Source organism: Bactrocera latifrons, unplaced genomic scaffold (assembly GCF_001853355.1).
Source record: "Bactrocera latifrons isolate USDA-ARS-PBARC rearing strain unplaced genomic scaffold, ASM185335v1 scaffold_15, whole genome shotgun sequence".
Lineage (NCBI taxonomy): Eukaryota > Metazoa > Arthropoda > Insecta > Diptera > Tephritidae > Bactrocera > Bactrocera latifrons.
In genome coordinates this window covers 14,550-35,873 of record NW_017534963.1, presented here as the reverse complement: position 1 = coordinate 35,873, position 21,324 = coordinate 14,550, and the positions used below count along the sequence as shown (strand labels likewise).

The 21,324-nt window shown below is 36.7% G+C and overlaps 4 protein-coding genes and 1 long non-coding RNA gene across 6 annotated transcripts; 3 read left to right on the top strand and 2 right to left on the bottom strand.

Moving 5' to 3' along the window:
• The first annotated feature begins 1,978 nt into the window (after positions 1 to 1,978).
• On the top strand, positions 1,979 to 13,747 carry LOC108965863 (uncharacterized protein DDB_G0284459). The gene is made up of 4 exons (XM_018928531.1): positions 1,979 to 2,353; positions 3,308 to 3,534; positions 10,784 to 11,418; positions 11,497 to 13,747. The coding sequence occupies exons 1-4, from the start codon at positions 2,159 to 2,161 to the stop codon at positions 13,473 to 13,475; spliced, it is 3,036 nt and encodes a 1,011-aa protein (XP_018784076.1). The 5' UTR covers positions 1,979 to 2,158; the 3' UTR covers positions 13,476 to 13,747.
• A 1,009-nt stretch (positions 13,748 to 14,756) lies between these two features.
• LOC108965906 lies at positions 14,757 to 15,260 on the bottom strand. Its single transcript, XR_001993148.1, has 2 exons — positions 15,076 to 15,260; positions 14,757 to 14,980 (listed from the first exon to the last, which is right to left on the bottom strand). It is a non-coding gene; the product is annotated as an uncharacterized LOC108965906 (long non-coding RNA).
• Positions 15,261 to 15,566: 306 nt separating this feature from the next.
• On the top strand, positions 15,567 to 17,378 carry LOC108965900 (U4/U6.U5 tri-snRNP-associated protein 2). Its single transcript, XM_018928578.1, has 4 exons — positions 15,567 to 15,643; positions 15,712 to 15,795; positions 15,860 to 17,015; positions 17,078 to 17,378. The coding sequence occupies exons 1-4, from the start codon at positions 15,631 to 15,633 to the stop codon at positions 17,322 to 17,324; spliced, it is 1,500 nt and encodes a 499-aa protein (XP_018784123.1). The 5' UTR covers positions 15,567 to 15,630; the 3' UTR covers positions 17,325 to 17,378.
• A 112-nt stretch (positions 17,379 to 17,490) lies between these two features.
• Positions 17,491 to 19,625, top strand: LOC108965905. 2 transcript variants are annotated; one of them, XR_001993147.1, is made up of 3 exons: positions 17,491 to 17,952; positions 18,042 to 19,289; positions 19,389 to 19,625. XR_001993147.1 is itself a non-coding variant. In XM_018928582.1 (2 exons), the coding sequence occupies exons 1-2, from the start codon at positions 17,812 to 17,814 to the stop codon at positions 18,519 to 18,521; spliced, it is 621 nt and encodes a 206-aa protein (XP_018784127.1). In that variant the 5' UTR covers positions 17,491 to 17,811; the 3' UTR covers positions 18,522 to 19,625. The 2 variants fall into 2 exon arrangements, 1 of the variants encoding a protein (XP_018784127.1); XM_018928582.1 differs by having other exon boundaries at positions 18,042 to 19,625.
• LOC108965903 lies at positions 19,244 to 21,158 on the bottom strand. The gene has a single exon (XM_018928580.1). It carries the CDS (start codon positions 20,984 to 20,986, stop codon positions 19,718 to 19,720), a length of 1,269 nt encoding a protein of 422 aa, XP_018784125.1. The 5' UTR covers positions 20,987 to 21,158; the 3' UTR covers positions 19,244 to 19,717.
• Positions 21,159 to 21,324: the final 166 nt, after the last annotated feature.

Below are 21,324 nucleotides of genomic sequence, written 5' to 3'. Positions count from 1 at the left end.
TTTTTATCTAAAAATTCGCGCAAAAAATTAAAATTTTATTCCTAAATATCGTGTTGAAATGTATTCCAGGCTGATTATGAAAATCGAAAAAATGTGTGTTTTGAATTTCAAATTACCTTATTTCATGCTGCATTAAAAATACAATGGAGTTAACCTTAAATTTTGTTTGTATTCCGAAAATCATAGACAAAAATGTTTTTAAAATGAACACAAATGCCGGATTAAAACAGTAAAAACCAATTTTTTATCCCAAAAATCGAACTAGAAATTAAAAAACAAAAATATTTTAAATTAATTCAATTTTTTTTTTATTTTTAATTTAATAATTTTTCTTTTGAATAGAAAATAATGTTAATATCAAGTTTATAATTTAAAAAAATTATGTGATTCCCATAATGACATATAAGTTTTCTCATCTGATCAAAAATTGAATTTTGTCATTTCAAAAAGTAAAATTAAACTTTTTTCTGTTATCGGTTTATCTAGAAAATATTTTTTCAAATATTTTACTGTGTGTTCGTAATATAGTATATATGTATAAATATGTCCTTAAGATTTTAAAACAATTGATACAGTAGTTTTTTTTTAATCTCAAAAATTACCACATTGTGCTATCACACTAGGAGTTCCCCTTAATGCTTTTTATACCAGCTTCTTATTTGAAAAAATTAAATTTTTTTACTCCAATTTATATATTAAAAATTTTTTTTATCAATTTTTAATTCTAGACATCGTCAAGAATCCTTCATCCGATAGTGAAGGATTTGCATTTTCATAGAAGATGTTTTGTAGTATCCTCTACTTCTATCATCTAACAGTTTCCACAATAGTCATTGTATAGTATTCTCCTCCAGTATTATCACTCCTACTGAAGTTCTTATGCCATTTCTTTTGTATTTTAATTGCCAGCATAAGCGCCCCCTATTCCATTGACACGTTTGCCTGCTTGTTGAGGAAGTTAGGGATTGACTCTATCATCCATCAAAATTATGTTGTATTCAATAAGTATGTTAAGTAACCATTTTTATTAAAATTGTTTATTTATTTAAGAATTTTATTGTGTTTTGTTCATACTAACCTAGGCGAAATAAAAACACTTCTTTAAAGAATCTTCCAATGCTCAAATCACTATTTAGATACACCTGTTGGTATAGAGTTAATTTATTCCTGGGATGCATATTCTTTCATTATTGTATCCTTCGAATTCTGTATTGGATGAAAAAATTACTTTTCGTCATTTATAACCCATTGAAGCAATCAAAATATTTATGAACTTTATTAAGTAGCCGCCCACTGTTTTTTGTTCTTTGAAATTATTCCTTTTGAGAAAAGGTTTTCTGAAACTGTCCACGAATTCTGAAAAAATCTGCTAACTCCTATAATAGGAACCCTAAGAATATATACAATAGTTTTTCTCATTTCTTAAACATTTCTATAAGTTATTGTTGGACAGACACTTTTTTAATAAATTTATATATTTGTTACTCTGAGCCACAATCGCTGAAAGTATAACAATTTAAAGAAAATTAATTAGCATTTCCATGTAGGCCACGAAATTTTTCCTCGTGTTTTAAGCACACTTCATAAATAAATACTTCAAACAAAGTACTGTAATCTCTTAAAGGGCTTTCATAGTGTGGAAAGAACTTTACAAAAGCTGTTGCAATCCAACTGAAGTTCCTTTTAGATATAAAAATAACCATATAATGGTCCATATAAGAGAATCTGTCACAATTCTTCAATAAAATTATTTATGATATCACCTAAGAAAACCAAATTATTCTTATCATAAAGAATATATATAAAATTAGATAACATTTAAATATAAACACAATTTTATAATAAATATTATCAACTTATTTTTTCATTCTTTTTCCTATTTCCAGTTGCCTTCGATTTTTTTTCAACGGGAGTAATTACTTTTAACCTAAAAACTGACTGCCACATAAACACAGAAACTCACTTAATATAAAAAAAAAATAGCACAACAAGCTGAAAAATAAAATAAAAAGCAGAAACAATTTTGCTGTGTTCGCAACCAACAACCTACGCTCGACCATAACAACAGCAACGCCGGCAACCATAAGGTGCATAAGGCATATTTATTGCTTTTTGAATTTTGGCCAAGTCACAAGATTACAGTAAAGAAATATAAAAAATGGCTCTACGCCTGCGAAGAGATGTACAAAAAGCATCCTATTATGTTTGGTTTCTGGGCGCCGAGGAGGCGAAAGGTTTGCGCGGCACACGTGTCATCAACTCGGTGCTGCCGTATCTGATTGATCGGTCACGCGGCCAAGAGCCGCTCAAGGTGACGCTGCAGGTCTCCCACAAGGGTATCAAAATATTGCAGGTGAGTCAAAGTTGATAAACTTTTGTGAAATAGGTAATTTTTAATGATTATTGCGGCAGGAATTTGGTAATGCTGTTGATATACAATATGTTTTTTTTTTTGTTTTTTGTTAAAAAGAGTGGTGGCAGTAGATAGTTTAGTTTCAAAGAAATTTTTTAATATTTTTTCATAACTGGTTAAAGTGAAATAAAAATCTGTAGAAACTAGCTGAAAACTATTAAAAGTTTGGTAATTTTTTAATTAATTATATTTATTACTTTTAATTAGATAATTTTATAAGATTAAATAAGCTGAAAATAGTTTTTCTTTGTTGACAAGATTTTTATAAAATATTTAAGTTACAACACTTTCGTTACTACATTTTAGATACTAATTATATTTAGACCTTAACTAGTTGAGTTTTTGACATATCGATCTGAAAATTGACACACGCCTTTTTCACCCCAAGAAGCCGCTTATTTGTCGAAACCGCCGATTTTGAACCGCTAGAACATTTAGCTGTCATACAAACTTACCTTTTTTATTTGACGAGATATCTTCACGCAATTTAGCATGAACTAATATGCAAAGCAACGCCACAATCTCCAAAGAAATTGTTCAGATCGGACTACTATAGCATACAGCTGTCATGCAAACTGACCGATCAAATTAAGGTTCTTGTATTGAAAACTTTTTTGTTTGCCGAGGTATCTTCACGAAATTTGGCATGAACTATTCTCCAAGGCAACAGTACAATCTCCGAAGAAATTTTTCAGTTCGAACTACTATAGCATATAGCTGTCATACAATCTGGCCGATCAAAACCAAGCTTTTGTATGAGTTTTTTAAACTATTTTTGTATTTTATTTTTTTGTTTTTGTATTTTTACAATAAATATTTTTGAACAATAACTTCCATATTTTAATTATAAATTAATATAATTATAAATATAATTATAATATATTCACTCAACAGGGCTCCTCAAAACATTTCATACCACACAGTGCCATAACCAGCTCCGTGCAAACGGATGATATCGTTGCATGTGTTTTGTTGCTTTATAATCCGGCAACGAAATGTCCACTGCACGTACACGCCTACCGTTGCGATTCTGAGTCAACAGCCGAGGCGTTGCATCAACAGCTCCAAATACTAATCAATCGGCCAGAAAATCAAAAACGTTTTGAGGAATTAGAAACACGGTGAGTACACGCAATTTTCATTATGCTTCTACGCAGTGACACTCAGGCAAGTTTGTGTCTTAAGTCTTTTATCTCCGTTGGTGAAAGTTGCCAAAGCATATCTGCAAAAATCTGCGTTGCTTGTGCACAGGTGACGAAATTTCAAGATGTTTAGAGTTTGTGCACATCTTTTTTTATACGAAATTTCTGCGATTTATTCATCGATTAACTGTTTGTTGGGGTTGAGGAAGCACATTGTTGCACAATCGCTTCAAAGACACATACATACATGCAAGTTATCACTGAAAGCGTGAAGAAATATTTATTTATATTTTTGTTTGCAATTTTCTACAACAATATAAAAGCGGCGGCGCTCAAAATTCACAAAGAAACGCAAGCATAACTTTATTTTATGGCTGCGAGTTGTGGCCGTGCACACACACAACACCACATTTGTATGGCAATAACACAAAGACATTTTTCCTTTCTTCCTCGCAGCAATGGCTGTTTACACGGAAGTGATTATTGCTGCAAATCTTGCAATAATAAAGTCTAACAGTTCAAAAATAATATGCAAATTTCGAAAACTTTTGTTTTAAAAACCAACTGGCTTTTTAAGTGATGAGCATTGATTGCACTGTAGTGCCACACACACGTCAGCCACACGGCGGCATTTAAAATAGGCAAGTTACCGCAATCCCCGTCATTTATGATGCAACTGCCTGACGTTGTTTACGGTTCTTCCTCATGCGGTGTGGCATGCAACGGCTTTTGCGACAAGTTTCGTGTGCGCTTGGGACTTTTTTCACTTCATTGCATTATTTACCGCTATTCCATTAGACTGCATGCCGTGTTCATCTATATGACAGGGTCATTAATTAATTGTGGCAATAATGGGAGATTAGAAAAGAAAAGAAGTCTATGTTGTTGGTGTAGTTTTTGCTGCATTTTCGTCGATTGTCTAAATGGCGAGTCAGCAAACACGAATGCCAGCTGCAGTTGAATAATTAATCACGTTGAAAATGCCGCAATATGACGGAAATTTTTAATGCTCATACTTTTTTGTGCTGATTACAAGTACAGTTATAATATTTAAGTTTTTTTTTTCTATAATTTCACATGCGCCCTGAATACATATAATATTTGCGCTGTAAAATATCAGCGGCACGTGTAAGAATACTTAATATTTTATATGGACATATACCAAAATCAAAATTGAGTTTTTTATTGCATACGATTCACTACATCGTATTACATATACGTAGCATAAATTTTCAGCTTCTGCTGTAGATATAGCCAATATATAACCATTTTATAACCATTTTATAACCAAAACTCAAATTTTTTTTCAATATGAGTGGTTGCTATTAAAACGTTTTTCCTTCGTCTGTAAATTTATGAAAAGTGATGTTACGTTATTTTACATTTTGGGTGGCGATATGTATTATATACTTGATTATACATATTTTTCAGTATCAAGTCGGTGTGGATTGTCATGATTCAGTCGCAATAATAGTTTTTACATATGTAATAAACCCATTTAGAAAAAGAACTCGATTTCATTTTCGAGAAAAAAATATTCCTTTATACTTTGGAACACCTTAATGTATATACATATATATATACAAATGAGCATATTATTTTCTATTTGCAATTGTCGTGTGCATTCAAGTTTTCTTAAGATTCAACCCTGTGGGCGCAATTTTTTTCCTTTCAAGCTTCAAGCAATAACTTAGCGCTTTCTCCTTTCTGCCAACATGTTTCCTACACATCAATTGTGCAAAGTGGGCGCCAGTGAAAACCACAACCAAAAATATATAAAAACATTTGACACCAATTGACACACTAACACTTGACACCCAACTTTGTTTAATAATTTCTTGCAATGATTCAGATTTGTGAATGTTGAGAATGTGCGAAATTCCTCAATAATACTATATGTTAACAACAGTTAATCAAAAGCGAATTTGCGCTGCTCAATATCTGTGGGAGGAATTTATGTACATATGTATGTATGTATATGTACTATATGATAACTAAATATCACTATAAGAAAATACAGCACAGCTATTGTTATATGGTGTGCAACTGTCCTAAAAAGATAGCTTTCTATATTATTTTTATAACTTTTTTGTTATTTATATTTGAATTCTTAAACGAGTACAAATAATCATTTAGCAATTCATAAGTAATTACTAAGTTTTAGAGCAAAGATACAGAGTCCTCAAAATCTTTAAATTCTACTTAAGGCTTACTTTATATTTGTTAGCGTTCCAAACATTATTAAACTTACAAATCAAGAACAGGACTAAGCATTATATTGTTAGTCTAAAAAATAATTTCATATTTCTAATCAAACTTCAACTTATGTATATTATTTTTTAAACAACTGTAATGAACCAAATATGCACCAATTTGGTCGACCACTTTTTGCCATTTTTCCGCTACAGAGAAAATATTATTCCATTAATGTAAAACTTTTCTGGTTTCTCGGCGAAAAACTGCGACAAGTAATTTTCACAGGCTTCTCTTGAAGCCAACTTTACTCCATTAAGGGAGTTCTGCATTGATCGAAACAAATGGTAGTCCGATGGTGCACGGTCAGGGCTGTATGGTGGATGCATCACAACTTCCCATCCAAGCTTTCAAAATTTTTGCCGAGTCATCAAAGATGTGTGTAGTCTAACTTTGTCCTGATGGAAGACGAAGCCCTTTCTGTTGACCAGTTCTGGCCGTTATTTTCGATTGCTTGCTTCAATCTTATCAATTGTTGACAGTAAAATAAGCATCAATCGTTCGACCAGGCTGGAACAGCTCATAGTGGATGATTCCTTTCCAATCCCACCAAACACTCAGCATAACCTTTCGAGGCGTCAATCCTGGCTTTATGACCATTTGTTGAGCTTCATTTCATTTCGTTTCACCAAAGAATCGCAGATGTTAATTCGGTCAATTAAATTTTTCACAGACAATTCATGTGGTGACCAAACATTGAGCTTCTTTTGGTTGCCAGCCTTTTTTTCATTAGCGATGTTATGGTTGCTTACGAGTACGTTATGGTCCTGGTCAATATTTTCCTTTTTTTTATCGCTCTACAGATCTTTTACCCGGAATTCCAAAAAGCTACATTTTCATTTGTTTTTATAATAAATATTTATTAATGCATTCAAAATAGACTCCTCAATATAATCATGCCAATCTTTAATCCAATTTTCGATACAATTGTTATAAACGTAGTTGGAATGGCCTCCAGTGCATTCTGAGAATGGCATTTAATGACTTCAATGGACTCATGGGTTCCACGAAGCGGATTGATTTCAAAAGATTCGGGTCTTTTGATACGAGTCTTGCATTGGCACGTTTCATACCCAAAACATTAACCAAAGTGGTTGAGTTGCTCCATAAGAAGTGTTGAGTTCCTCTACTACTATCTCTCTGCTGTCCCACTGGTTCTTCGTCATTACGAGTAAGAGAGGTGTATGGACGACTCGCATGAGATAAGTTTGCGATGACTTTGCAACGTCAACTAGAAGCTTTGTGCTATTCAACGCGTGTGTACTTGATAAAGTAGATTTTCCAAAACACTTTTATAACATTTTCAACGGTTCCGTAGCCGTAGTTTCATTCAGTCGTAAACAAACATATTCATACACTAATAGATATATGAAGATAAAATTTCACCCGAATATAAAAAAGTTGTGCCAATCAAAGGATTGAAAATTAGAAAAAAAAAAATATTTTTCGGTAAAGTCTTCTGTGAGACCTCAAAAATTTGCCAAATACTTAGAAATAATATTAAAAATCATACATATCGTCACCTAAAATACAAAACAACGCATCATCAAAAAAAGAATCGAAAATCGTTGTCAGATATAATAACTAAAATATAACCATTTTATAACAAAAAGACAAATTGTGTTGCAATAGGCACGGCTTCTATTATACTGTAAACTTATGAAAAGTGATGTTACGTTATTTTGTATTTTAGCTGACGATATTCTTTTATAAACAGCGAATATATATTATGTAATATTCGTCAAATTGTTATAAAAAAACCAAAATGTCAGCTTAAGAACTTGTTTTCTGATTGGCACTTTAAAATAAATGGATATTTGACTGAATGTCTAATGGCTTAATAGGAGAATAAATGAGACATAATCATTTCAGCTGCGTCTGCGGCCGCTCAAGCGCCCAATTCCGGTTTCTCTAGCCCCTTCAATTCATCAAAGAACTGCTATTTAGCTCAGTTTATGTCATATATTTTTTTATACACATACACTTATACAATTTACAAAGATATACATAGCACATACATATATGTTAAACCTCTTCAAATCACTTCAATCCACCTAGAATCAACATTATGGGAAACTTGTCTGCAATAACTACCCACAAATAGATCGCGAATTCCAAATCGGCATTTGTAATGAAACTAAAAATAATTCACAAATTTGAAATTCAATACTGACTTCATACAATGTCGTTGGCGTCGTTTCGCCAACAACTCACAAATGGCATCTTGAAAATGTCAACGCAAACGCCAACATGAAACGACAGTCAGAAGACAGCAGGAAAACACGCAAAAAAAGACCAAAACCAACCAGTGCACACCAAGTGAGGCTAGACTAGGCATTGCGACAAGACCGCCGAACTGGCTGAGACCACACAAAAGTGCCAAAAGCGCAGTGTGCATGCATATTACTGCACAAACAAACATGCTTGAATACCTGCATAAATACATCCATAATCTTCGGTTAAATGAGCAAATGATGTAATCACTTCGGCGCTGATTTGTTTTAAGGTGCAGCAGGCCGTTCTCGTGCACCTACTACCAACCAGTGCGATTTTATGAGCAAGTGATATTAAAGCTTAAAAGCATCAAATAAACTTTTATATAAAACGAACGGTAAAACGGTAACCCAAAACAACAACTTAACCTTAATCCGCGTATTTATACAAGAAGTAATGTAAGTAAAGTGTTCTAAACTCGGCTGTGAGCAGCGCATTTAACTCGCTTGGCGACATTTGATTGCTGCTTGCTCTTCGATTGTTTGCTCGTAAATTGCAAATTTGAGAAGATAGCGGAGTTATTGCCGATTCGTTTGTGGAAAATGTCGCAACGAACTTACATTCATATAAATCCATGTATGTAAATACATATGTACTGCGCGCATTTAGGTGCAACATTTTACTGCCTACCAGCCTACCATCGAATTGTGGCTTTTTTAGTTCAACGTAAGGCTGCACTGTTTATTCCCGGAACAGGGTATACTAATTTTGCCTGCATGCAGAGCTGAGTCGATTTAGCAAGGGCGGTCTGTCTACACGTCTTTATATACACGAAAGTTCGCATACGTCCTTTCATCTCCAAGAAGCTTCTCATTTGCTGGAACCGAAATCTTATCACTAATACAGGTTTTGTCCGGAAAGTTAAAGCACTGAATTGATTTAAAAAAATTTATTGAACCAATCTTTACAATTCTTTAAGAACTTTCAAAATTGGCTTCTTCTGCGTCGATGCAGCGCTGCCAGCGCGATTTCCAAGCATTGATATCGTCACGGAAGGAATTCTCCGGAATAGCCTTGAGAGCCGAGGAGCGTGCTGCTTGGATCTTCTCTGTCGTCTTAAAATGCTTGCCTTTCATCGGCCTTTTCAGGCAAGGATGCCGGCATTGGTTAGATAGCTGTTCACAAGAAAGGCGGTGTGAGCCGGGACGTTGTCGTGGTGCAACTTCCAATAGGCTGCGACGTCTTGTCGGACCCGATATTGACCCTTCGTTTGAGTCTCTTGAGGACTTCCATGTAAAACTTGGTGTTGACGGTTTGTCCAGGAGGATGAAATTTATGGTTGACGATGCCTTTGATGTCAAAAAAGACTATGAGCATAGTTTCCACTTTGGATTTGCTCATTCTTCCCTTTTATGAGTCTCCCAGCACGGTCTTCATCAGCGACCTCTTCCCGGCCCTTCAAAAAGGTCTGGTGCCACCGAAACACACCACTTCTTGCTAAAGCAACATCTCAGTAAGCCTGCTTGATATATCAAACGTCTCTGTGGCAAATTATCCGAATTTCACACAGAATTAAATCGCGTACCTCTTCCAACGAACGCTGCATTTTCGGCTTGCACCACTCACAGAAACACGTCGCACGAAAATGTTTGTCCTGACTCTTGAGATGCTCGTAGACAACTGACTAGCCGCTCGGACGTTAGCTAAGAACGCCCTCTACCGAATCCATTCGGTGCGCGCACGCTGCGAAAGTCACGGTGGAAGAAAATTAGTCCTATTACTTTCCGGAGAAACCCTATATGACGATATTTTCATTGCGATAGTTACCTGTGAGGTTTATATCACACATTTTTCTGTCCTTTGATTACTAAATAGAGCTGTGTGAGTTCCAGCATGACCTGTAGTGCTGCCATCTGGCAGATGCAGCCAAGCCTTTGCAGGTTTGTTAGTTAAAGTCCTACCAAAACCTGCAACGCTTTCGAAGCCCAAGCCATCGCTTCATACGCAAAAATCGGTGTAGTCAGCATAACTTTTCCAATAGATTCAGAACTTTCGATCCAAGTCTGATGGTTCGTAAACAAAATATAAACCAAAATTAATGAATCCAAAAATTGAAAAAATGCCACAATTTTCGTGCACACTTTCATGACACACAAATACTCTCGCTGTGGAGGAAATTGAGAACTAAAATTTCAAGATATCTTAACCTTAGCTCCCTTAATTCTTAAGACTTGAACGTGTGGTAGCCAAGCCCCTCAGTAATCCCAAAATGATCTGAATATAATTTTACTCAAAGCCTTCCACTTAAACTTCTTCCTTTTCTTATTCTTTGAAACAACTTTGATACATTTCAACTACAGTAATAATAGATTAGTTTTAAAATTTTCTTTACAATACTAAAAAATAAATAAAAAATATTACCATCCTAACAAACTAACAACCGTTCATGTTAGCTGCAAGCCCACTTGTCGGGCATTGTTTATGCCGCCCTTCGGCAAGTGTCGATGCTTGGAGACGCACATAAATTTCAGGTGACGGAAGTGCACTAGCTGGCGGGCAGTCATTGCAACTGCTTTTGGTAATCTGGTGTGACTTGTGCCGTAACTTTTTTAGCACTTAACACACACCTACTTGTCGACGTGTCGCCGATTTATAATATTACTTGCCACATTGCAATGTCTTTTTGTAAACTTTTCTTTTTTTTATTTGTAATTCCTTTTACACTGCTATTCATGCGCATTTGTTTCCTTTACTTTTGCAGTTTGGGCATCCTGCCGCCATTGCCCACGTCCGGCGGCGGCGGCGGCAACAACAGCAATGGCAAATCTGCAGCCCACATGTCTAGCAATGGTCACGGCAACGAACACAACAACAGCAAGTCCAAACATTATTTGTCACAACAACCGCAGTCACAACTGCTACATCAGCAACAACAACAACAGCGCCGCAATGACTCTTCACCGAAACGATTTAGCTCGTCGCTGGGCAGCGATACCGGCAATAGTACACGCGAATCCGAATGCAGCGAAGAGCATAGTGGAGGTTCGCCCGTTTCGCGTTCACCGCCAGTCACGGCGACCACAAAACCACTGCCACTGCCACAGCCCACTAGCGAGCTATTCGACTCCTTAGCCGCAGAGCTGCGTGCCAAATTGAATGGTAATGGACCGCCTTTGTTACTGCCACCACGCGACTACGACACAGTACATCGTTCCAAGGGTAATTTGACAGCCATCGAGCTTCGGCGCTGTCGCAATGCATTGATTGTGGGCGGCGCTACACCGAATGAGACAGCAGTGCCTGTCGGGGGCAAGCAGGTCTCTTCGCGCGGCTCATCGGGCATCGGTTCCGATTTGGCGCCAAGCCCAGAGCGGCAGGATTTAAATAGTTCGAGTGGTGAGTTTAGTAAAGATAAATTCAATTGAAGTAATTTACTAACATCGTTTTTCTTTTCTTATCTTTTTTCTTTCGCAGAGGATGAGCAGTGGTCTAATGAAGCAGATAACTCAGTGATCGCGCTCAAACCGTCACAGATCGCTATGGAACGTTCACCGCCCATAATTCCACATCATCCGCAATTGAATCGCAAGAGCGCCGTTCAACCACCAGAGGATAGTTATTTGCGTGATTTACCTGCTAAGCCGTATACGCCGCGTCAAAGCGCGCATCGTGAAAAAATCGCTGGACCCCCACACGAACGCGATCCACGTTCGAAGACCCCGTCGACCGCGAGCTGGTCGCGCGAGGATGAAATCAAGCCAATCATAATGCGCCCAGCTGATTACGATGCGAAATTTAATCGCGTCATGCAGGCCGAGACCAAACAAGATTATCATCGCCGCGCCGATGGTGGCGGTGGAGGCGGCGGTGGCGGCGTTAACAGCAATAGAGAACGCGAACGCGAACGTGAGCGCGAGCGCGAGCATCCAAAGCTGCGCGACACTGATAAATACAATGAAATCAATCGTTTATTAAACAAAAAACTTTCTCTGGAACGTGAAACGCCAGATCCGCGTTTAGCAAAACACAAACCAGATGATGGGGAGGACTTTAATGACTCGGATCCGGCTAGCGATCATATGCCCGTGCATCCGTCCTCCAACTATAGCAAGGAAAATTTAACAGATAAACAAAAATTCATCCAATACGCCGCAAAGAAACAGTCCAAATCATTTGCTGTCGACGAAGCACATCGCTATGGCGGTCGTCATCGTTATGTCGATCCAGCCGATCTGCCCTTTGAACAAACCGCAAGCCATAACAAATATGCGGCTGCTCATCGTACTACACACTCGCCAGAGCGTTCAGAATTAAGCCACACCCGCAGTAATGAACGCGATCGAGAGCCAGAACGTTTGCGCGAACGAGAAAAGGAACGTGAACGCGAGCGCAAGCAATATTCGCGCAGCAATGAGCGTAATCCATACCGCGAACCTGAAAGCCTACCCTATATACAGAGCATGGAGAAGATGATGAAGTCATCTGCCATGCGTTACAAGGCTTTTGATGGGACAGTGGAGCCGGTGACAGTAGCAGCACCGAAGGAAGAGCTCCACACAAAACTCAGTTCACAGCATAGCAAATCATCGTATACAAAGCGGCTCAATGATGACGGACGGCCAATGGAATATGCACACTCAAACGGGCGACCCGATGTCACCCCCAAAGATCGCTTCAAAGATGCCAAGGACAAATTCCGCGCTATGGAACGCACTGGTAGTCGATACGATCTGGCCGAAGAGAAAGACATCACCGATTTTAGACCACGACGACGCGGTTCAGTTGAGCGCGCAGATGGCGGACGTTCATATGCTGACTGGAGTGATGAGGAACGCCTCGATGACTCGCCACCACCGCAACCAATCGCTGCACGTTCGCGCTCACGATCACGCGGTCAACTCTGGGAGGAGAGCCACATGCCACCACCACGCGAAATGATGCCGCCACGTGAACATCACTTGCGCGAACATGGCCGAGAGCGTCCATTTCAAGAGCACGCGCCAGATATGCGTGCACCACGGGAATCGGCAGGCAAACGACCCGACGCGCATCGCATAATGCGTGAACGCTCCAGCGACATGACAGATGGTCGTGATCCCTACCGTGATGCATACCGGTATGAACAGCGCGGCGCCCTACGTGATCACTCACGTGACGCGCCACATGTACGCGACGAACGCGAACGCGAGCGACATCGCGAACCATTGAGACGTGAGTACTCGCCTGATGTGCGCGCAGCAGGTCCAACAGAACATCGCACGAATCGGCGACAAACTGAGAAACATACAGATTACTATCCTTCACCCACACCGCCGCCACCCATTACCGGTGCGCCGATACCGAATACAAAGGGTATCGCCAATCTTGGAAAAGGCTATCGTCACAGCTATGCGGAGCCGGTGTTTGCGCGCGCCGGAGGGCGCGTAGGCTTGGCGGCCGTGAACCCATACTAAAAAAGGATGTCGAAAATGCGGTTTGGGGTTTATTTGGAAATACATACTTGGTTTCACTGTAATATTACTAATAATATACTAATTTAGTATAAGTATTGAAAAGCAGAGAAATTTTAAAGCAGTATGCAATTTTGATGGCAGCAAGTATTTGGTAAATTGTTTGCAGTTAATGAACAATTTGTAATATGCGAAAAGCTATTTGAAATTTCTTTAATATTTTAAATCATATATTGTATCAAATTTATAAATAATCGACGTATTTACTTATATACAGCTGTTTAGAGCGCTAAAAAATGTTTTAAGCATTGCTGGAATATATAATATGTATGTATGTCTCTAAAAGTTTAGTCAAAACAAGAAAATCATTACCGATAATGTGCCTTTTTATACGAACAAGCTAGTTAAATTTATCGAAAAATCAACGAAAATTAATTAAATAAAATATTGCAAATTGTTACACAGATACGTACTTGCAAATATCTAAATTCATGTATGTATCAAATTTAATATATATACATATGTATTTTTGCAGTAATTTTTATAAATCGTCAAAAATTGTACTCATATTTTACAATTCATCTGCATAAAATGTATGTATAATCTATATTTTTCTTCAATTGATTTGGTTGGTTGTTACTTTGAAGAAAAAATGTTATTTTATAACCTAAATTTTCAATAAAGAAGTCTAGTTGATATATCTAATCCATTTATTATGTGTTTTATTGCAAATTACACGAAAATCAACCCGCAGGTGAGAAAATAAATAAAACCCCTAAAAGTATGCAACACTTCTGCTGCGCGCAGTGAATGTGCACAAACGCCAAATTTCAGCAACTCCCATTTACACCAGGCACCCAGAAGTGCCCAGCAAGCAGCCGCCCTGCAAAAATGCCGCCGCGAATTCGAATTTGTAAATGCAGCATATGCACCAGGCGCCCATAACCGCACAGTAGGGTGCCATTATGCAAGTTTTTGTTGTTGCATTTTTATCCGGACCGAATGATGCCAGATGTTTTAAAACGAAATACCGCATTTATTAGATATTTTGCGGAATTTTGAGGAAATTTTCAATAAAATATAAGGAGAACGCTACCAAATTTTAAATAAGCATATTTATTTTTAAAATTACTTTTTCTAAATATACAAATAAATAATTACAAAATAAATTAAACAACCACACAACTATAGAGTTTTATTTTAATTAATTTGTACCAAAAGCGTAAAATAAGCAAGCCAGTAGCTAATTTTCGATTTGCAATATTCGTCAATAGAAATAAAATATTTTACTGCAGCAAAAGCCTCACATTTCCTTTATTTTACTTCGGTTTAAACCCGTCAATTACCCAAAGTGTAAAATAAGCAGGGCATTAGCTAATTTTCGATTTGCAATATTCGACAATAGAGATAAAATATTTTGCTAATACCAACAGCATCCAAAATTTGTATTTTACTTCGTTTTAAACCCCTCAATTTCTCATAATTTCCACATTTCCGAGCACCAGCACCTGGAAAAAAAAGAAAAAAATGTGTAAACATTCAACTTAAGTAACCCTTTTTCTTTAATAAATTATATTTTCCTTAGTTTGTTCCACGTGCATACCTAGGAATGAAGATCTTCTACTTTTAGTAAAAAATATGTCTCCGCTCACTTGTGGTATGTTTATAAAGAGGAAGCGATATTCAGATGACAATTTATGCTTGTTCCAGCAAAGTTGATAAATTTTTTATATTATTTCGGCAATTACTATGCAATTTTTCTTTTATTGCTAAAGAACAACTAATTTGTATAACTGCTCACAGTAACTGTAAACTAGCCGCCTGACCAGTCATTTTTATGCTATTATCCGAAATAAGGATGCCAGACTGTAATTTTTATTTATATGTATTTAGTAAATTTTAGGGTATATTTTTGTTTTGTTATTTTTACCAACACAAACATTTGCGATGTTATGTTTTATTACACATATACCTATAAATAATTTTTTTTTTCTAATCGTGGCACATATATTGCAATATTGTCCTCTTCTAATATTTTAGGGAAATTTTTATTACGGCGAAACACTACTGGTTAACAGTCCAATTAGACGCAATCAGCTGATCGTCAATTTTCTAGTTTATAAACAATTCTATAACTAACGCCGATTAAAGCATTATAATGTCAACAAATGGTAATTATGAATATAAAAGCACAATTTTTTCACTCTGTTTTATTTAAAACAATTGTTAATTCCTACAGGTATTGAACCGGTTGCTAAAAAGCCGAAGGTAGAGCCAAAGCTAGCCGCAAATGGCAAGGTGAAGGAAGAGCATGATGAATATGGTAAGAACTAAGCAATGCGTTTGTTTTGACGAAAATATTACAAATTTTACTGAATTAATTATAGAACTTGAACCGTCTGCATTTAATCCAAAGTATCGTGTTTGTCCATATCTGGATACGATTAATCGCCACTTACTGGATTTTGATTTTGAAAAGTTATGTTCAATCTCGCTAACCCGCATAAACGTTTACGCCTGTCTTGTGTGCGGCAAATATTTCCAAGGGCGCGGCACAAATACGCACGCTTACACACATTCCGTATCGGAGGCGCATCATGTTTTTCTCAATCTACAAACATTACGTTTCTACTGTCTGCCAGATAATTATGAAATTATTGACTCCTCGCTAGACGACATCAAATATGTACTGAACCCCACTTTTGAACCCAAAGATATAAGACAGCTGGATCGCTCCGAACCGAAGTACTCACGCACAGTCGACGGCACGCTTTATCTACCCGGTGTTGTGGGCTTAAATAACATAAAAGCGAACGACTACTGTAACGTGGTGCTGCACGCGCTATCACACGTGGGTCCTTTACGTGATTACTACTTGCGTGAACAGAATTATGCGAAAATAAAAAGACCACCTGGTGATTCTATCTTTAACCTAGTGCAACGTTTCGGTGAACTTATGCGAAAAATGTGGAACCCACGAAATTTTAAAGCACACGTGTCGCCGCACGAAATGTTGCAGGCGGTAGTGTTGTGGTCTAATAAGAGCTTTCAAATAACGGAACAAGGTGATCCTATTGATTTTCTATCTTGGTTCTTGCACACACTACATCGTGCACTGAAAGGCAACAAAAAGCCCGATTCTTCAATCATACACAAAATCTTTTTGGGTGAAATGAAAATTTATACGCGCAAAATTCCGCCGGTAGAGCTGGATGATACGCAGAAATCATTACTTTTAGCTACAGAGGAATATCAGGAGAAATGTGAAGATTCTAATTTTCTATACCTGACATGCGACTTGCCCCCGCCACCGCTGTTCACCGACGAGTTCCGCGAAAATATCATACCACAAGTGAACCTTTATCAATTACTCGCAAAGTTTAATGGAACGACCGAAAAAGAGTATAACACGTATAAAGACAATTTTTTGAAGCGCTTCGAAATCACGCGTTTGCCACAATATATTATACTATATATCAAACGTTTCACGAAGAATACGTTCTTCCTGGAGAAGAATCCCACCATTGTCAATTTTCCGATTAAGTAAGTAGTTTTATTACTTCTTTATTCTTTGTTTAAAAATTTTAAATTTTGAACAATTGCAGAAACGTGGATTTTGGCGATATTTTGTCAATGAAGAATCGTGAACAACTCAAAAATACCAAATATAATTTGGTAGCAAATATCGTGCATGATGGTGAGCCGAAAAAGGGCACTTATCGTGCGCATATTTTGCACAAAGCCAACGGTCAGTGGTATGAAATGCAAGATTTGCATGTAACGGAAATTTTGCCACCCATGATCACGCTTACAGAGTCATACATACAGATTTATGAACAAAATAACGATTGATCCAATGTACCATGTGTATGTAAATTGAAATCTACTTAGTTAAGTGAATATTAAAATAAAAATCTTTAATATAAGAAATTTAATTTGAAATATGTAAGTTTTTGTAATTAAAAAAGACAAGCAAAAATAGTATTGTTAATTTTTATAAATCGCAGTTACTTTCACAGCAACATAAAAATATAAAATAATTATTATTGTTAAGCATTCAACCTTAAATTTAAATGACGAAATTAGCGCATGCGTTGACCTGCCTACATCTATTACTATTTAACTGACATGTGTAACACCGTCAACGCTTTCATTTTCTACACACACTATTTCCCCTTGACCGCTACGGGTGTATGAGGCATGTGGCGACAAAATAATCGATCCAATTGCTCAAAATAAAGATTGTCACTTGAACATTAAACCACATCACGGAACGTACGCAACGTCATTTTATTTACGCTTAACTCCAAATATATCAAAACTAAACTGCAATTTCGGAATGGCTGAAGGCACCTACGAATACGAGTGTATGAGAGCAGAATTGTTAGGCATAGAAAAGCCTAATGAGGAGGAATTCGAGAAGGCGCGGGCCGAGCGTTTGAAACGTGAACAAGAGGAATTAGAGGCCGCCGAGGCTGCGGTAATGAGCTGCAATTTACCCACACACACATACATACATGCATGCATTTAGTAAGCAATATATTATATGCGAGGAAATTTTATTTTTAGCTTCTAGAACAGCAGGAAGACCAAATGCGTAATGTAGGTGGGCGTTTGGATGAGTTGAACACAATATTATCATCGACACAACAGAAATTAAATCGCTTCAAGCAAACAGCTTGTGGTAGTCTATCAAATATATTTGCGAGAGGCTCAGTAGATTTGCCAGATGGTACACCATCCTCCTCCGCAACTGCTAGTCGACGTAATACCACCGCAACGGGAGGCAGCATTAGTGGTCAACATAATGATGAGAAGAACGACTCCGACACAAATAGTACGCAGGATCTTGGTAATGTGCGAGATCAGGAATTTGAAGGTGAAATAAAACCTATCATACCAACGGAGAAAATTAGGACAGCGAAGATGGATATACAGAAAAAAATGACTTCACACTTAGACAAATTAGACTCGTTAATTAACAAGGCCGACAATGCGGAAATTTCAATGTCGGAACAATCAAAACAAATGAGCCGTATGGCAAAGTAAAGTAAGAATGAGTTAATAGGGATGCAAACTAATAGAATAGCAAAATACATATGAGAGAATAACTATTCTTATTTAAAGCTTAGAGACAGTTGCGAAGAAACTAATTTAAGTATATTCAAATATCTGTATTATTAATTTGTGTATATTCCCCAAAAAATATTCAAAATATCGGTGGCAAAAGAAGATTAATAGCATTGATGGCAGAAAAAATAAGAAGCAAATTGGTAACCTTTGGTTAAATATTATTTTGTCTGCTTGAGCAATAACAACAAAGTGAAGAAAATAATTTACTAGTTAATTAAAGGCTTCTAAAGTAACAAAAAGTAGTTATATTTGTATAAGATACCCATAATATCAATAGAAAAAACCTAAAATCCCCTGTAATTAAATATAGCTAATTCAAATATGACACCAAAGTACTTAAAACAAAAGAAACCTAAACACTTTAAATGATTGAATTATGATGACACCTAAAGATTGAATCACACATAATTGTATTTCGAAAATTTTAAACAGTTTGACGGCATACATAACAAACCAGTAACGACAGCATTTTTATTAAATTTTCTTTGTTTTCAATTTTCTCCTAAAATTTTGCAAACATATTCGCGCACAGAAGATTTCGCTTATTTACATTTTTCTGTAATCGCTTGAAGGAATCGAGTAAATTCCCAACTATTATAAAAGAGCACACCACAAAAACAAAAGCCATGCAATCTGGAGGCGGCGGTGATCCTCCGAATACGCCGAAACAGCATGATTGTCAACGTGAGCATTTTAGTTTATAAACAAAACATACTTTTTTTTAACTGAAAAATTTTCGAGCCTTACATTTTTTTATTAGAATTCTAATAGTTTTCCTTTTAGCTCTGGCACGAACAAAATATCATTGCCTAAGAATATATCTGGGAAATTATGAATAATTAATGTTAGAGATTAAAAATTATCAAGTCTCTTAAATTGTTACAATTAAAATTATACCCTCCTGATTGTGTAAAGATTTTAAAGACAAATCATACTAGTAAATGTTAATTACAATCTTAGCCAAGTAAGCGTATTGCAAGTTCTTGAACATAAATAAAAAAGGATATAAGTATATACATATATTGACACTTAAGATATTTAAATCGGCCGCTATAATTACATAATATGTGGTAACATCTTTATGTTTAATGTCAAAGCTTAAGTTTATTTTCCTAATCTTCGTAGAATATATAACTTAGTTGAAAATGGTCGTGCGTATAGCGGTACAATTCAGGAAGCAATAAAGCATTTTCATCCAACTCGTCTAGTAGTGTGCCAAAGAGTGTAGGTGATACCTTTAAGACATGTATAGACATATCCTCTTTCCAATTTTTCAGGAGCATGCTATCGCTGCTAGTACTACTGGCACTGCTGGTCTCACCACTATCTTTTTCTCCTCTTTTGTCATCACCTCCACCTTCGTCTTCTGTTTCATCCAACAGTCTGTACAGTAATTTAAAACTTTTGCATTGCTCAAGTTGCACTTGCAGCACATTATTATTATTATGGCTGCCATGAGCCAATGGTTTTGTGTTACGTAGCACCTGTAAATGCTTTTCCAACACTTGTAATAGCAGATATTTGCGTTTCCGGCACGGAAAGGTGGCTTCCAGCAAAACTTTACAAAAGTGAATCTGTTGAAGCAATGGTTCCCCAGCAACATCTGTAACTACCGTATCTTCAATAATTTTGTGTAAAAGCTGACATGTTGGAGTGACTTTCTCGTTAACAATATTTATTATTGTATCATCCTTATCGTTAATCTGACACTTTAAAAGCAACGTGTCCATCCATAATTTCATTGCATTATCGTTGAGTACATTTTCACCCAGGTACTGCAAACATCGCCGACAGTAAACATGTTTATCTTTCATTTTGACCTGCTGTTGTGCCAACTCCGAATTAAGTACAACAAATTGAAAGCCATAAAAGAAGTCAGTTAATTGTGGCACCAAAACTTCATCGAATTTCGGTCCATGATGACAAAAAAATTCGTTTACGTCTATAGATCCAGAGGGAAATTCTCGAACTCTTTGGCATTGAAGTATAGTACTCAGTTCACATTTACAATTCTTGCACAAAACTATGTGCTGGCTGCCTTCTTCAATATTTGGCTTTGGAGTTATATAGATTTTTCTTTTATTATTTATTGGATTTTCTGTACTATCAGTAGTAACTTGGGCAGGTTCACTGGTTATAGTTAAACGAAAACTGGCATTGCACTCTTCTACAGTCAAGTTACTTATAGTACGTGCTTCCGCGGTAAAAAATTTACCGAGCGCCACGCGGGTCGCTGTTGAGTATTCTCGAAAGGTCAGTGCATCGTTTTCTACAACAATTTTTAAGAATTCCGTTTCAGTGAGACTGTGGTCAAACTGGAGGAATACATTGGCACAACGGAGGTTATGGCGCACCTCCACACAAACGTACCGCAGAGACATTCTCCGCAAACGGCTTTACAAATAACAAATTCGAGACATTAAACAATATTCAATATTGCTGCTATTTGTTTATGAAAATCAATTTGACAGACGAATTGTTTACGTTTACTTTCTTTTCTAAAACTCCCGTTTGACAATACTTAAGATTGCAAATTCGTGTTTTTAATGACATTTGCTGTTATGTTTAATTGAGTGCTGTCAGTTTATGATAAAATAAAAAAAAGGTTGCCACTCAGTTAAACCTTTTTTTAGCATGTTTAGTCCTGAACCAGAGGACGTATAATATAGAGAAGGTTTAGGGTGTGCCGAATGTACGTTCTCTGCGTAATCAATATTAT

What these genes read in the sequence shown, in the direction of transcription:
- LOC108965900 (XM_018928578.1), top strand. An exon ending in GGAAGAGCATGATGAATATG is followed by an intron (nt 15,796 to 15,859) that starts GTAAGAACTAAG and finishes AATTAATTATAG; the next exon opens with AACTTGAACCGTCTGCATTT. An exon ending in ATTGTCAATTTTCCGATTAA is followed by an intron (nt 17,016 to 17,077) that starts GTAAGTAGTTTT and finishes GAACAATTGCAG; the next exon opens with AAACGTGGATTTTGGCGATA.
- LOC108965903 (XM_018928580.1), bottom strand. Translation starts at nt 20,986, where the DNA reads ATGTCTCTGCGGTACGTTTGTGTGGAGGTGCGCCATAACCTCCGTTGT.
- LOC108965863 (XM_018928531.1), top strand. Translation starts at nt 2,159, where the DNA reads ATGGCTCTACGCCTGCGAAGAGATGTACAAAAAGCATCCTATTATGTT. An exon ending in AGGGTATCAAAATATTGCAG is followed by an intron (nt 2,354 to 3,307) that starts GTGAGTCAAAGT and finishes TTCACTCAACAG; the next exon opens with GGCTCCTCAAAACATTTCAT. An exon ending in GGATTTAAATAGTTCGAGTG is followed by an intron (nt 11,419 to 11,496) that starts GTGAGTTTAGTA and finishes TTTCTTTCGCAG; the next exon opens with AGGATGAGCAGTGGTCTAAT.
- LOC108965905 (XM_018928582.1), top strand. Translation starts at nt 17,812, where the DNA reads ATGGCTGAAGGCACCTACGAATACGAGTGTATGAGAGCAGAATTGTTA. An exon ending in TAGAGGCCGCCGAGGCTGCG is followed by an intron (nt 17,953 to 18,041) that starts GTAATGAGCTGC and finishes TTTTATTTTTAG; the next exon opens with CTTCTAGAACAGCAGGAAGA.